General features: G+C 41.6%; 1 protein-coding gene across 4 annotated transcripts in view; it reads left to right on the plus strand.

Moving 5' to 3' along the window:
• DPYSL2 (dihydropyrimidinase like 2) overlaps nt 1–7820 on the plus strand; it is a 91245-nt gene extending 83425 nt beyond the window's left edge. For 2 of the 4 annotated variants that reach the window (XM_020814145.3, XM_020814147.3), the window contains exons 13-14: nt 616–793; nt 2382–3684. In XM_020814145.3, coding sequence (XP_020669804.3) covers nt 616–793; nt 2382–2473 — 270 coding nt within the window. In that variant the 3' untranslated portion in view covers nt 2474–3684. Of the gene's footprint in view, nt 1–615; nt 794–2381 lie in introns of all 4 variants that reach the window. The other 2 variants (XM_020814146.3, XM_020814148.3) reach the window with 1 other exon arrangement.
• Nucleotides 7821–15643: the final 7823 nt, after the last annotated feature.

Below are 15643 nucleotides of genomic sequence, written 5' to 3' on the forward strand. Positions count from 1 at the left end.
CAGCTCCTGTCAACCTAGCGGTTCGAAAGCATGCAAATGCAAGTAGATAAATAGGGACCACTTCGGTGGGAAGGTAACGGTGTTCCGTGTCCAAGTCGCACTGGCCATGTGACCACGGAAGATTGTCTTTGGACAAACGCTGGCTCTATGGCTTGGAAATGGGGATGAGCACTGCCCCCTAGAGTCGAACACGACTGGATAAAAATTATCAAGGGGAGCCTTTACCTTTTACCATTTTCCATACAGTAATTTTAAAAAATCTGAAGTCTTCGGGGGAGAAGACTGCAAAGATATTGCACATGTACAAGCCATGTTTTCTTTTAGCTCCCTGTCTCTCACACCTGGAGATGAGCATGAACTGCTGGTTTGTCCTTCAGATGAAGAGGTGTTTGGCACTTCCCAGCCCTGCTTCCTTGTGGCCTGGCTCCCATTCAGAGGCAGCACCTGGTGGTGGAAGCTGAGCAGGGAAGCAGTGGGCCTGCATTAAAAAACAAACAAACCCATAACCTGTCAATGATCAAAATGCATTTAATCAGAACTAGAGGGGCGGGGTATAAATTCAATAAAAGTAAGTAAAAGTAAGAGACATGATACCTTTCCCTCTTTCTTGCCCAGCTGGCCGAGCTGAGGGGTGTGCCTCGTGGCCTGTACGACGGCCCCGTCTGTGAAGTGTCGGTGACCCCCAAAACGGTCACACCAGCATCTTCAGCCAAGACGTCTCCGGCGAAACAGCAGGCGCCACCTGTTAGGAACCTGCACCAGTCTGGATTTAGCTTGTCTGGTACATACCTATGTGAGGCTAAAATATTATGGTGAAATCTTTTATTTATATATATTTATTTAGAATAGTGGTTCTCCTTGTGCATCACTCACACACCTGATGATGTTGAGCATAGAGAATGAAAGTTTTCTGTGCACCTTTTCTGCTGTGATTGGGGACAGGATAGGACAAACGAGTGGATTTCAATTTGGCTGGCCAAATCCAGCATAGTCATTTTCTTGAGCATTGCATTTCTGTTCCTCAGCATTGTGTTTCTGCTTTTTTCTAAGACCAAGCAGAAATATGGGAGTCTTTCTGGTTTATTGCCTCTGTTTGACTTCTGTTAAAAACATGGATCTCACTGGTTTTGTTAAGAAGTGGGATATCTCTAAAGTGGTCTGAACAATGAGAAATGGGAGGTTTCTTAGAGGCTCTGGTCATTGTTGATCAATATATAGCCCATGGGCTTCGTGTACGCCACTACAAACTTTTTTAACACCCCACCTGCCACTTTTGAAATTGCCAGTGAAGTAAAAAAAAATGGAGATATCACAGCACCATAGGCTGAGGTTTCCAAACTGGTCAAGTAAGATCTAATAGAGCACCATGGATTGATAAGACTCTTAAACTTGCCCTCCAAAAGAAAAAGAAAAAGCAGAATTTACAAACGTTCCCTTAAAAATGAATGTACATAGTTTGGAGGCCACCATTGACAAATTATTTACCTTCTGGCTGGCTGTGCTTCCTAATCATTGGAAAGTAGATCTCTTGGATGTTCCCCCCCCCCCCCCATATATTTATTTTTCAGAGCAGATGGGAGAGGTCATAAGTACAGAGATACACACTTTGAAAGAACTAAGCATCACATGCAGATGGGGAAGGGGCATAGCCCATTGGTGGACCTCATGCTGGGCCGTGTAGAAGGTCCTGGGTTCAAAAAGACTGCTTGTTGAAACTCTTGATTAGAGATGGGCACGCACCACCGGTTCTGTCCTTCGTGTGGGTTCGTTTACTGGCCAAACGGGTGTTCAGCTGTTCCAGCCCCACCTCTGGCAGGCTCCCCTTCAGAGGCAGCAGCTGGAGGAGGTGGGGCAGGGAAGCCAGGCCACTGCTTCTGAGGGGGTGCCCACTGGAAGAGGCAGAGCTTTGACGGGCCGAACCCCTGTTTGGCCACTAAACGAATTGGCACGAATCACCAAACGGGTGTTTTGTGCCCATTTCTGCTCTTGATAGCACTTGTAATCAACCTAAACAGTAACAAGCTGGAGGGGCGTATGGGCTTCCTATCTTCCTGGGTTGACAGAAACCGTCTGCCTATATGACCCCAAAAGCAGGGGTTGGCGATGTATAGGGCAGAAGTCACATGTGGCATACCTGGGGCATTTTGGTGGCTCCCCCAGGTCATCACCAGAGTTTTAACACTAACTTTTAAGATAGATAGACCTCCAAAATGTGCTGAATGGAACAACTGTGTGCTGGAAGCATGTTGAGCTGGTTCAACGAGATGCTATGCTGAACTGGTTAATTTTATGTGCCTATACATGCTGGTTCCCTAGGCTTATATATCGTTCTCTCTCTTTCTCTCTCTTTTTCCCTGACTCCCTGCCCTGTCTCTCTTTAGGTGCACAAATTGATGATAATATTCCTCGCCGTACCACGCAGCGCATCGTGGCGCCACCCGGTGGCCGTGCCAATATTACCAGCTTGGGTTAAAGAATAATGAGGGGAACATGGCCGCTTAGCGGATCATAGTAGAGGGTGGGACACTTGAAAACCCTTTTTTGATTCTTTTAGAGCCTGTGATGGTTACTGCGGGCAACCTATGGGTAAGGCCTAGTTGAGGCTACAGATCCATTTTCCCCACCCCCTTTGTTCCCTTGGTTGTCAACCCTCTTTCCCTGCCATCTTCACAGAACATAACTCACTTTCACATCCTTACACATTTGGGAACCAGTTCCCTGTTTCCTGACGGCTTGGGAGATGCGAGGAAGCCAAACACTAAAATGTAGAACTTGGGCTTGTGTTACCATTGGCATGATTTTATTCTGTTTTGTTTTAAAGGAAGGATAAAGTGAATTTTTCCAGGGACGTCTCTTCTCAGTTTCGTTTTGTTTTAAATAAAGGAAGGTTCGGGTTAAATGGTTGAAGAAAGCATTAAAAGATTTAAACTGGATGTTTCGGAAACTGGACTTGCAATCATGCTACTTTAAAGGGAACATGGAGATGATGATTCAAGACCAAACTTATCGGCACCCTCTTTTCCATATAAATGACAGTAGAATCTGTGCTGTTAAGGTTTCAGCCCAAGGTGTAATTGGGAATGTGGGAAGTATCTCATCCTTAAGAGGGTTTTTTAAAAAGTACTCTTCCCCCATTCTGGGATTGAAAGATCATTTATTTTCTTTTCTCTTTATATTTTGTAAGTATGTGTGTGTGTGTACATGTGTGAGTGCGTGCACACGCCCGTGCGTGCTTGCTCCCAGGTGTTGTATTTTCTTTTAAGTTGCCTTATTTTGGGATTGAGATTGTCCTTCGTCTTTCCTGCCCACCAATGACAACATCCTGATGGCTGCATCTTTTCATGGCCAGGTTGTCACGAGAATCTACCGGTCTTTAGTAGTAAGATTTTGACAGCTGCTAAGGCAGTCCAGCCTTTTGGTCAGTCCAACTGATATCCTACTGGTGGGGTCTTCCACTGTGCTTATCGTGAAAGCATCAGATTCTGAAGAGACCGAAGCCCTATTCAGGCCTTATAACCTGAAGCCAGCTAGCGCTTTAAGCTTGGTGAGGATGGAGATGTGCAAAAATTAAGTCCATGCCCAGTGCCTCTCTTCCCATTGGAAATCCTCCAGACCTTCATACACTAAGGTCTGAATAGGTTCCTGTAATTGTAGTCACATCAGCATGCTTTCAGCCCTCCCATGACTAAGAACCCTGCCTTCTTTTTCAAGGCTGCAGATCATAGGATCATTGTAAACATAAAAACACTTAACAGCCACTCCTCAAGATCTGTGCTGTGGATGAGCAGAGAGATCTGGATCATTCCTTGCATCCTCCTGAAGCTCTGAATTGCACACAAATTCAGTGTGTAATGCCTGAAGAGGACTTGAGTTCTCTATCTTCGGAAGCACTAACTCTTCTTAAATTGGAGACAAATTCTTGAAAGATCCTTCCAAACAATTCACTTCAATGGTTTAGGAGACTAAAATGATCTCCAGCTAGAAAGCATGCTGCTAAATGGGCCCGTTAAAAAAAAGTCTTCTAGAAAACTTTGAACAAAAGAAGCAGTTATTTGAAACTGCAGAAGCCAGAATCCTGTTGTTGATATACTGTATGAGTGTGCGAGTTAAATTGTTTAACTCGCTGTGGTAAATTGCAGCTAACTAATGAGGTGCTAGTCCCGTTACGAGGCACGTGACTGACTGAATAACAGGTGTGCCTAGTAATGCAACTGGTGTCTCATTAATTGGTGACAATGCACAGCAGTGAGTTAATGCCATTCAACTCACACATGTGTAGTCGTTCAGCAGGATTCTGGGCATGGCATTTAATCTAGTCTAATAGTAACTGCAGTGCTAGAGGACTCATTGCAGAACATCGGCTTGGATTCGTGGCTCCCTGTTATGCAAAAGGCCTGTTATCAGGAGTTTATGTAGAATGAGACATTGTGTGGACCTCTTTTCTCCTGTAGGACCTTTTTCCTTTTTAATTGAGGGAGGCTGTTTAAGAGATCAAATGTCTAGCTGAAGAGGAAAGGCTGAATGGGGGTATGGGTGATGTTCATTGACCTCCCATGCACTGGGCTGTCTTGGTGTGCATGAAGGTGTGTATAGAGAAAGACTTGGCTCTGTTGTGTTGCATGGCACTCCCTCTGAGCACCTCTCCGATGATATAAGTGGATTTGCCTAGAACGGCCTCCAAAGGGCAATACCTGGGCACTGATCCTTCAACCATTTGTGCCAATAGAGGGCATTGCACTTTGTGATGTTGCTGATATGCAACAAAATGATTGCTTCTTCTCCAAATCCTGTGTTGTTCAGAGGCAGCTCATCCGACCAAAAGGAAGTGCATAAGCAGACTCTGTGTGCCCTGCCAAATAGATGTGGCCATTAGCTTGTTTCTCCCTTCCCACCTAGTTTCTGAATATGTGCCATGAATTCAAATTGGATGTCCCAGATTGAGCAATCAGAAGTTTCCGATTTCTGAACATGAATACATGGATATGGCATGGTCCACCCTACTGAAGAATGTTGTAGAATTTTATGGCCCATATGGGATATAATGAGGGGATTGTTTTATTTATTTTTATTTATTACATTTATACCCCACCTTTCCACTAAAAGAGAGTGCTCAAGGTGGCTTACAAATATTTTGAAAGAGTAAAAACAGATCCAGGCAAATTTAGCTTAAAATCATATCGATCAGACACACCCCAAATCCATTTATATTCAGCTACTACATTAACAACCATTGCAATCAATAAGTCTGATCTAATTGCTTCTTAGCTTTTCCCATCTTTTTCCTTTCTTTGCTTAGCTGATATTTTGCCACATACTTTGCATGTCCTTATAATTTGTTTTATATTGACAAATGAAATAAAAATAATGATCCTTTGCATTCGGACGGACATTTGCCAGTTTTTTGGATGGAAAAAGGAGATTGATACAATTGCCTCAATAGGTTTGTCTTAGGTTTGTCTTAAAATCAAATCAAATCAAAAATCCCAAAATTTTAAAATGCAGCTTTGTGGCCCAGATGTGCCACGCTGAAGCTGAATTCTGATGATACACTTTTTATGGTAGGGAAAAAAATAGGGCAGAATAATATCCAGAGTAGAAAACCTCACAGGAGCCATCAAGAGGGGCGCTGCAGGAAGGATCATCCAAGTGCATTGGAGAGATAACTCTGTAAGGCAATGGTTCCCTTGGGTAACCCAAATGTTCTTGGACTACAACTCCCAGACACCCCAGCCACCACAGCTGGTGGTGAAGACTTCTGGGAATTGCAGTCTAGGAACACCTGGGGTCGGGAAGCCCTGCTCTAAGGGAGAGAGGGAGTTGTAGTTTTGCAATTGTTCACCTCTACCTTCCAACTCACAATTGGTTGTGCTGACTAGGGCTGATGGCAATTCGAGTAACAGAATTTCTGGCAGGCACCCCTTGTTCTACTGGTTTTGCACCCCTTGGTCTACTGGTTTGGTTTACACGTACGGCACAAGGCGGTGTTTGTAAGCTTTGAGGTGGTAAAGTAAATGGTCATCGTTTTAGACTACAACTAGGAGATCCCCATCGTTAAGGCACCCTTAAGAAAAATGCTTTCTCTGAAGAAAAAAGCTTACTGAGTAGTGTATGCACAGTGGTAGAGTCTCTCTCTAATGCGATAGAGTTTTCTCCTTTCTTCCTGAATTGTGAGTATTTCTGTGCCTGTTTTTAATAGTGTGTTTTAACAGACCAGCTTGTCATTGGAAGTAATACAGGCCAGACTTCCATCGGCTCAATCTGCCCGTCCCTTTTTCTATTCATAAGCCAGGCCTGATGCCCATTGACTCCAAACCTTTCTGGCCAGTAGCTGCAGAATATATTTACCATTCTGGTTGCTTCAGGATCCATATGATTAACACAGGCAGCTACGAGGAGCCCTGTTCGTTTATTTGCCTCTACTGTGCCCACTGGCCTCATATTGAGATGTTTCATAAACTCACCACTTTCCCCAGAACTCCTATTAGAGGGAAGCTGAGGTAGCTACATCTGTATGGAGAAGCTGCCCATTAAATACTTCCAAAAGACATATGGGGCTCCGGGAACCCCATTATGAAAAGAGCCAAATGCAGATTCAGCATACATGGCGAGGTAGCAACTGAACTAGGCTTTGGTGTCAGGCATGTTGACTGAATCTACCCTGTGGGACTTTCCTCCTACTTCAACTGCCATGGCTTTCCTCTATAATATAACTAGGTTTTATAGTTTGGTGAGGGACCTAAAATCCTCTGCTCTGGTTCAGGGAGAACATTATAGTTTTCTGGACATTACCTTCCCAAACTACAAATCCCACAGTTCCCTAGGACAAAGCCTTTGCAGTTAAAGTGAAAGCAAACCACTGCTACTGTGTCATGCAGATCCCATCTTCCTGTGTTTATTAAGGTGAATGAAAAACAGACAAACAGGTATTTGCTAACTGGGTGCTAAAATGTAACAAGGGCTTCTGATCCGATTTGAATGGAATGTTCCCATTTTTTCTGTTTCATATTTCACATTGGGTGGAGGGACAGTTCGATCACTCCAGACTGCTTTAGCTGAGTTTTGTTTTATTTTATTTTTTGTTGGCTTGAGAGATTGCACTTTTTATTAAAAGAAGGGGGGGAAAGGATTTAGTAAGTGTAATATATATATTTGCAGCTTTTTCTTCTTCTTTTTCCATTTGTGCTTTATTGAACAATTTAAGCAAGGCTATTTTGTTGTTTTTTTTGAGAGGGGAAAGGACAATTTAAAAAAAACAATAAAAGCATACCATGTTTGTTTCAGTTCTACGAAACACGCATCTCTTTGCTCTTCACTTGAGTCTTCCTTTTTCCCCTGTATTCATTGTTATTTTTGTCATTTTGGTCTGTTTTTTGGGGGGAAGAGTAAAAATTTCAAAAAAAAAAATGTTTGCAAGCTATGTAAGCATGTTTTTTTCGTGTGGGGAGCTTGCTCGCTTTGTCTGTTTTAATGAATGTCATATGTAAATGCTGAAAACGAAATGACATTGAACATGGAATTAATTTACCGCAGTGACTTGATGCTCTAAAGGAAAAGGAAAATAAGAATTAAAATTAAAAAAAAACCTTAAACCATGTAGAATTTACTACTAGCTGGATTTTAACCCTTGGATTTGTGCTTGTGAAGGAGCTGTAAGTGCTAAGCTGATCATGTGTGTAGACAAAAGAAGTACTGATATTTGACCATTTCTCTCGATGGTACAAATAATGGCATAAAATGAGTCTTGTGTTTTTTCTTCCTTACAAACTCTGTGTTATCTTACCATGGGAACTCCTAATAAAGAGGAAAATGTTGTTGTTTCAGTTGATGTGTTGATGTGTTTGGTGTTCTGTGTGATGGCTTATGTCCGGAAAAATCCTCCTTGTCTTCCTCTTCCGTGGGAAGCTTGGAAATTTTTCAGTGTGGTTTAACGTTAACTTTGGTTCATTTCATATAAGCCAGCATCAAACCATAGTCAGTGGAGGTAATATCTTTAAACTAATCCTAATTAAGACTAACCACAATGTCAGGCAGGGGTGCTAGAACAAGCTGTCAGAAATTTTGAAATCTGCCTGGGCATGTAGGATGGCAAAGTGTCCCTACTTTCTGAAGCACAGGTAGATAATCTGAACATATTGTACACCAGGTTCCACCTAATTTTTAAACCAATAGTTAAATTAGCCATTTCAAGGGATTTTTTCTCCCTTGATAAACAACTCTACATAGGGGAACTTAGCCCAGCAACACACCACTACAGGAATTCATAGCTTAAGCATCCCTGAGAAATGTCCATCCAGTGTCTGTTGCAAAACCTCAGTCCACCGTCTTCTAAAGTAGTCCACTTCACTGTGAAAAAACTCATATCCGGAGGAGGTTCTTCTTGGTATTTAATCTTGTAACTTGTCATTGGAATCTGATGGATTTGGCCCTATTCCCTGGAGCAGCAAGCAACCAAGCTCACTCCATTTTCCATGAGACAACCCTTCAGATATCTGAAGATGTCAACTGTATGATCCCTCAGTCCTCTCCAAGCGAAACATCCAAATCTCTGAACTGTATATAACGGGAGTTGATTTCCAGATTCTCTACCATATTGCTTGCCTTCTTTTTGACATGTTCCAGCTTGTTAAAATCATAATGGTGTTGTCAGGATCTGAACAGCCCAGGCGTTTGCAGATGAATTGCATAATTTCCCATGGCAAATTTTAGTTTATTAGGTATTAGGCTATCTGACTGATCATACTTATGAGCACATCATCAGCGCATGCTTCAACACCTTGTCAATTAGTGGGAGTACTAAAAACTTCGAGAAGATTCTAGCCAGTATTCCTGGTGAGGTCTGACCAAAGCAGAGCAAACTGATGCTATCATTTCCCTCTGAGCTTGGCAGTGTGCTCGTATTGATGCAGCTTAGAATTGCTTTATCACTTATTTCCATTTGTTTGTTTTTGTGGGTTTATTTGTAATATTTTGTCACCAGAGTCACCAGCTTCCAGAATTGGCAACGTAATCCTGTGCATGTCTGCTAAAAAGTTACATCCTCCTAGGCCCTACAAGGGATTCAAGCAGGAAGATTTAAAACATCAACAACTCAACACGTTGCCTGTCTTTTAAAGTTCTTTGAGAAGGCGAAACTAGTTAAGGGCAGACATTCTACCAGTAGGATACTGGATAAAAGACAACTTCTATTCCACACTTCCTCCCCTTGTTGAATTACATACAAATAAAATCATTTTTTGAAAATGAGCACACACATGATTCTGTATGGGAGGAAAAGAAAACTGAAGTTGCCAAAAAATGAAGAGGCAGAAGGCAGATGCCAAGATGATACAGACTGGGGCTGGAGAAATACAACAAACCTTAGACACATTTTCAGTTCATCACCCGCAAAACAAGGTAATTTATTTCTTTTCATTGTTTTAAAGTTTTTATTCCAATGATGAGGTTCATGAATAAATTGAAGCCTGAAGCATCAAGCTGCCAATTCAGAATTTTAAAGCCTGTGTATTCCCCTTGACTGATATGTAACACAGCTAACAACCAGACTAAAAGTTGTCTCGAGGATACACACACACGATACAAAAACTATGTCACTTTTCATTGATTTCAAACACCCCAATCTAACTCCTGATTCATTTTGACAGTGTAGTTACATCCTGAGTCTAATAACTATGTGACTCTTATAGTATTTTGAGAGGTTGGAACTCTAGGTGTAAATAATTATTTGTAGAAAAGCAAAGGTTTGAGGTTTTTAGTAGAAGAATTAATTTTAATAAATTAATGGCTGCTCTATTGAACCAGAATGCAAACAAAAAGCAGAGATCATTATGTTGGTACAAAACAATCCATACTTTTGTTGTTAATCTGCTGTCAAATTGAAACTGGATTATAGTGACCCTGACGGCTTTCAAGAAAAGTATGATATTTTAGAAGTGGTTTTACCAGTTCCACTCCCCCAATAATTTTCCACGGCAGAGCTAGGGAACTGAAACTTGATCTCCAGAGTCCTGTTCATTGCGCTATGCACCACACCATACTGTACACATTTTTATTAGGCTAACCAAAAAGGCAGAAAAATAGCTGCATATTTCCAGAAGAAAACTCTCCCAAATCAAGGCTGATTTCCCACAAAGAGTTATGTAGATACATAGAGATACTTCTATGTATCTCTATTCATAACTAATTATTCTTCTGTTTGATCCCAAGATGGAACTACAGTGCATTATAATTCTAATTTACTATTGATAACTTCACTCCTTTTTCAGTGCATTGGGATGCACCCTGCTTTCCCACTAATTGTACCTAAAGTGACTCATGATATAACAACAATATGTATTAGATGTCAAATACGAACAATATTTTTTTTAAAAAAATCACCTCAATAGATAAATGAAGAATAAATACTGAATGCAATACTGAATAAGCTACATAAAGGTTAAAAGTTCCCCTTGACATTTTTAGTCCAGTCGTGTCCGACTCTAGGGGGCGGTGCTCATCCCATTTTCCAAGCCGTAGAGCCAGCGCTTGTCTGAAGATCATTTCCATTGTCACGTGGCCAGCGTGACTAGAGAACACCGTTTTACCTTCCCACCGAGGTGGTACCTATTTATCTACTCGCATTTGCATGCTTTCGAACTGCTAGGTTGGCGAGAGCTCATTCCGTCGTGTGGATTCGATCTTACGACTGCTGGTCTTCTGACCCTGCAGCACAGAGGCTTCTGCGGTTTAGCCCACAGCACCACCGCGTCCCAATAAGCTACATATGAGTACTCAAATTCATGCTGGCTGGGGCTAACAGAATTGGCAGTCCAAAATACTTAGAAGGAAACAAAATGCTTGGCTCTTCCATCCAAGATTGTGCTGTCAAGGCAATTCTGAATAATGGCAACCCTTTTCTGGGTTTTCCAGGTGGCGAATACTCGGGTTACCTTCTTCTGGGGGTGCCCTGAGACGGTGCAGCTTAACCACAGTCTGGCTCTTCTGGAATGGACATTGGGGAATTGAACTCGTAACCTCCATCTCTGCAGTCAGATGCCTAACTTATTGAGCTGTTTGCCAGCCTCTCTCCCATAAAGTGATTTCTAAAAATCTTGCATCCTAGTGGTAGAAAATGGCAAGCATATATATAGCTGTACGCACCATCCTTTCTTTTAGCTTGTCATCTGTCACGCTGCTGTGAACAGGGCCATCTGTGCCTTTGCTGTGCTTGTTTTATCTTTAATACAGACTGCTGGATGGACTGCTAGCAAGGTACAATAGACTGTATGACAGTGGAGAGTGACAAGATTCTGGCCGTTACTGTTGCATACAGTGGACAGAGTGTGAACATATAAAAAAGGAACAAAACTGTTAACATCCTCCTGATTTGGAAAGCAAGTGGGAGTGTTCCCACTTTTCTTTGAGTGTCAGTTGATTTGCTGTGATGAGAAATTCCAGTCCAAGAGACATAGGTTGAAGATACACAAAAAGGAAAAAAAGGTAGTTGCATAAGAGAAGCGGATGGTAGGGCACAGAAATGCAATTTTTTGGAGGGGGAGAGTTGGTTCTCTTCTCACCTCAAGCGGGAGAACTTCAGCCATATTTAGGTCTAGGTGAAGAGTTCTCCACATGACTTGAAAAGCAAGTTTTTCAGACTAATAGAAGTGTGAAGAGCTCAAAATCAGCTGAAAGAAATGCTGTGGACAAAGGGTGCCCTCTTCTGTATACGGGAACCAAATAGTTGACTCTTCTTCAGTTCTGGGAATGATGGGACGCATATCCCACCCCAGCTTGTGTCACTCGGCTACTATAGAGTGAGATGACCATCTTGATATTGCTTGATGGCAGCCCCCACCAGCCATACCTAGTGCCGGCATACTCAGACACAGTGGGATTTGCAGTCCAGAAAAAAATCTAGAAGACCAAGCATCGATCATCCCAAAGGATGCAGGGCAGACCAAATGCACAGGGAAACATATTCCCCCAAACACCTCACTGTGTCCCCTTCCTTCCTTTGTCCTGTGCCTGCTTCCCTTCTTGTTCATGTAACACAGTGGTGAAGCAATCGCGTTGGAAGCAACTTTGATTGATCTGAATCCGATAAATAATAGACAAAAGTCCAACCTCCTCCACTGAAAACGCTAGGTGGCAGCAACATCTACTGGATAAAACCATGCATGCTAAGTACAAAACAGGTGCATTCTTGGTTATCTCGGTGTTTTATCATCCTCATCACCATCTTAGAATTGCAGAGCTTGAAGGGACTATGGGCTCTGCAGCAAGATAAATATTTTAGCCCTACCTCTTGGCTTATATGGAGATATAAGCCAGTGTGCATCAATAAAGAATGTATGTATGTATGTATGTATGTATGTATGTATGTATGTATGTATGTATGTATGTATGTATGTATGTGTGTGTGTGTGTGTGTGTGTGTGTGTGTGTGTGTGTGTGTGTGTGTGTGTGTGTATGTGTGTATGTATGTATGTATGTATGTATGTATGTATGTATGTATGTGGCTTATATGGAGATATAAGCCAGTGTATATCAATAAAGTATGTATGTATGTATGTATGTATGTATGTATGTATGTATGTATGTATGTATGTAATTAACTAACTAACTAATTAACTAACTAACTAACTAACTAACTAACTAACTAACTAACTAACTAACTAACTAACTAACACACAACACACATCTAGCAGCCAGGCCACCACTACTCTGGGCAGCTTACAAGAAGATCAGCAACTAAAATTCAATAATACACAACAAATAAACATTAAACAAGAGAGCTAACAAGCCCCAACTTAAATAAAATCTGTGTTAAGATACAAGGTGGTGACATAACAATCAACAATAAAGTATTTTACAAGTCCTATTTACAATAAAGGATTAAACCGAGCGGTAAAAGCATTCCAAGACCAGGGTAGTTTTTTTCTTTTCTTTTTATAAAACTTATATCCTGCTTTTCCATGGCTGATAGAATAACATAGAGTATTCTTCATGAATTGAAGACCCTCAAAGGGGAGCCAATGGTATAGAATGGAGATCTATCGGCACTGCCAAGTATTACTGGTTTGCCAATATTTATTTGCCTTTGAGGGTAGCACAAATGTGGCACATTGCGGTAATCCAGTTGTGTAGTTCCCAGGGCATGACCAACAACATCCAGTCTATCCCTGTCCCAAAGCAATCACAAATGGCAAGCTAGCCGAAGATGGTAACAGGTTCTTTGAACTACTGAGTGTCTGGAGGGAACAGCTTTCAGTGGGACCACAGTGTGGTTGTATGAGTTTAACTCTTCTTCCTGCCTGCTGTGGCCATTTTTTCCCATTGCTTTGGAGATTTTATTTAGGAGAAAGAAACTAAACATCTAATTGCCTACTTAGCTGGGTAAGGTAAAGGTAAAGGTTCCCCTTGACAATTTGTCCAGTCGTGTCCAACTTTAGAGCGTGGTGCTAGCATTTTTGTCCAAAGACAATCTTCCATGGTCATGTGGCCAGCGCGACTAGACATGGAATGCAGTTACCTTCCTATCATGGTGGTATCTAGTTATCTACTCGCATTTTTGCATTTTGCATACTTTTGAACTGCTAGGTTGGTGGGAGCTGGGACAAGAGATGAGGGCTCAGTCCATCATGTGGATTCGATCTCATGACTGCAGGTCTTCTGACCTTGCAGCACAGAGGCTTCTGTGGTTTAACCCGCAGCAGCACCATGTCCATGACTTAGCTGGGACTTACAGCTAAATCTGATTAATCCTAACTACAACAGAAGAATTCAATGAATGAAATTCATTCAGTTAACACATTCAATATTTTTATTAATGCCTTGGAGCAGGTGATGCAAGGAATGTTGATCAAGTTTTCAGATGACACAGATTTGGGTGAAATAGCTAATACCCTGGATGACAGAAACAAAATTCAAAATAATCTAGATGTGCCTGGGCACTGGGCTGAAAACAACAGAATGAAATTCATCAGGGATAAGTGCAAAGTACTGCACCTTGGAAAAAGAAACCAAGTACATAGGTACAAGATGGGACAATAGTATCAGCAATAATATCAGCCGCCTAGAGTGGTCTTAATTGACTAGATAGGTGGGATATAAAATAAATAAATAAATAAATAAATAAATAAATAAATAAATAAATAAATAAATAAATAAATAAATAAATAAAATACTACGAGCGAAAATGATCTTGGAGTCATTGTAGATCACAAGGTGAATATGAGCCAACATTGTGATGTGACTACAAAAACAGCAAATGCTATTTTAGGTTGCATTAACAGAGGTCTAGTCTCCAAATCTCATGAGGTGCTAGTTCCCGTCAATTCAGCAATGGTTAGACCTCACCTGGAATATTGTGTCCAGTTCTGGACACCGCACTTCGAGAAGGATGCTGACAAATTTGAGCAAGTTCAGAGGAGGGGAGCAAGGATGAACAGGGGCTGGAAACCAAGCCTTATGAGGAAAGTTTAAAAGAACTGGGCATGTTTAGTCTTGAGAAAAGAAGACTGAGGGGAGATATGATAGCACTTTTGAAATATTTGAAATGTTGTTATACAGAGGAGGAGCATGATCTGTTCTTGATCATCCCAGAGTGCAGGAAATGCAACAATGGGCTCAAGTTACAGGAATCCAGATTTTGCTTGAATATCAGTACAAACGTCCTAACAGAGCAGTATGGCAATGGAACCAATTACCTAGAGAGGTGGTGAGTGCTCCAACACTTAAGGCATTCAAGAATAAATTAGACAACCACCTGGCAGAGAGCCTTTGATTTGTATTCCTGCACCAAGCAGAGGGTTGGACTTGATGGTCTTATAGGCCCCATCCAACTTCGTGGTTCTATGATTCTATGTAAAGCGTATTGATTCACAGGGATTCTCCTCTAAATAGAACAAATGGATTTATCTTTTAGTCACCAACGGTAACCACCTGTCCTAGGGGAAACTACCATGTACCACAGTAGGACTTGCTTTTGGATAAACAGGCAAAATACGGTGCATTTGCAAGATGAATGGAGCTGTTGATTTGGCATCACTTCCTCCCTCGTGCAGCAAAATAATATTGCTTTGAAAAGAAACGGAGGGTGTAAAATGGCTCTCAATCAAAATTGCACTGAATATTTATGAGCATTATGAGCTCAAGCGCTCCCAGAAGGGAACTCTTGTCTTGGTGGGTCACATGCTATTCATCTCTTTGAATTATGGGGATGTCAAGTGTGAGTGATGAGCTCCTGCCCAACTGAGAGAGTACAGGATTGGTGGGAAGTATATCGCAAAGATCTATAAAGTTAAGTCTCCAAGGCAGTAACTCATCAGCGGCCCCTCTTTTGATCATCAGGCACAACAGAAAGTGTGAAAGACGGCTATCAAGATGGTGGCCATTATTCATGTGCAATCCTTATCACAAAAGGTGAGGACAATTACACAGGTGACTGCTTATAGGTACTGTTTGAATAGATCCAATGAGCATGGATCAGGATGCAAGGAATAATCACCTTTAGGGGTTAGCAGGAAAATGGAGACAGCTTGGAGTGAGGATGAATAAATCTACCTGATTTAGTTCCTCCCATGTTTGAAGGTTTTAAAACGTTTTAATTTAAAAAGGGAAGGTAGTTTTGCCAAATTCATATTGAATAATGTCTTGATTAGATCAA

The sequence above is a fragment of the Pogona vitticeps genome, chromosome 8 (genome assembly GCF_051106095.1).
Source record: "Pogona vitticeps strain Pit_001003342236 chromosome 8, PviZW2.1, whole genome shotgun sequence".
NCBI lineage: Eukaryota > Metazoa > Chordata > Lepidosauria > Squamata > Agamidae > Pogona > Pogona vitticeps.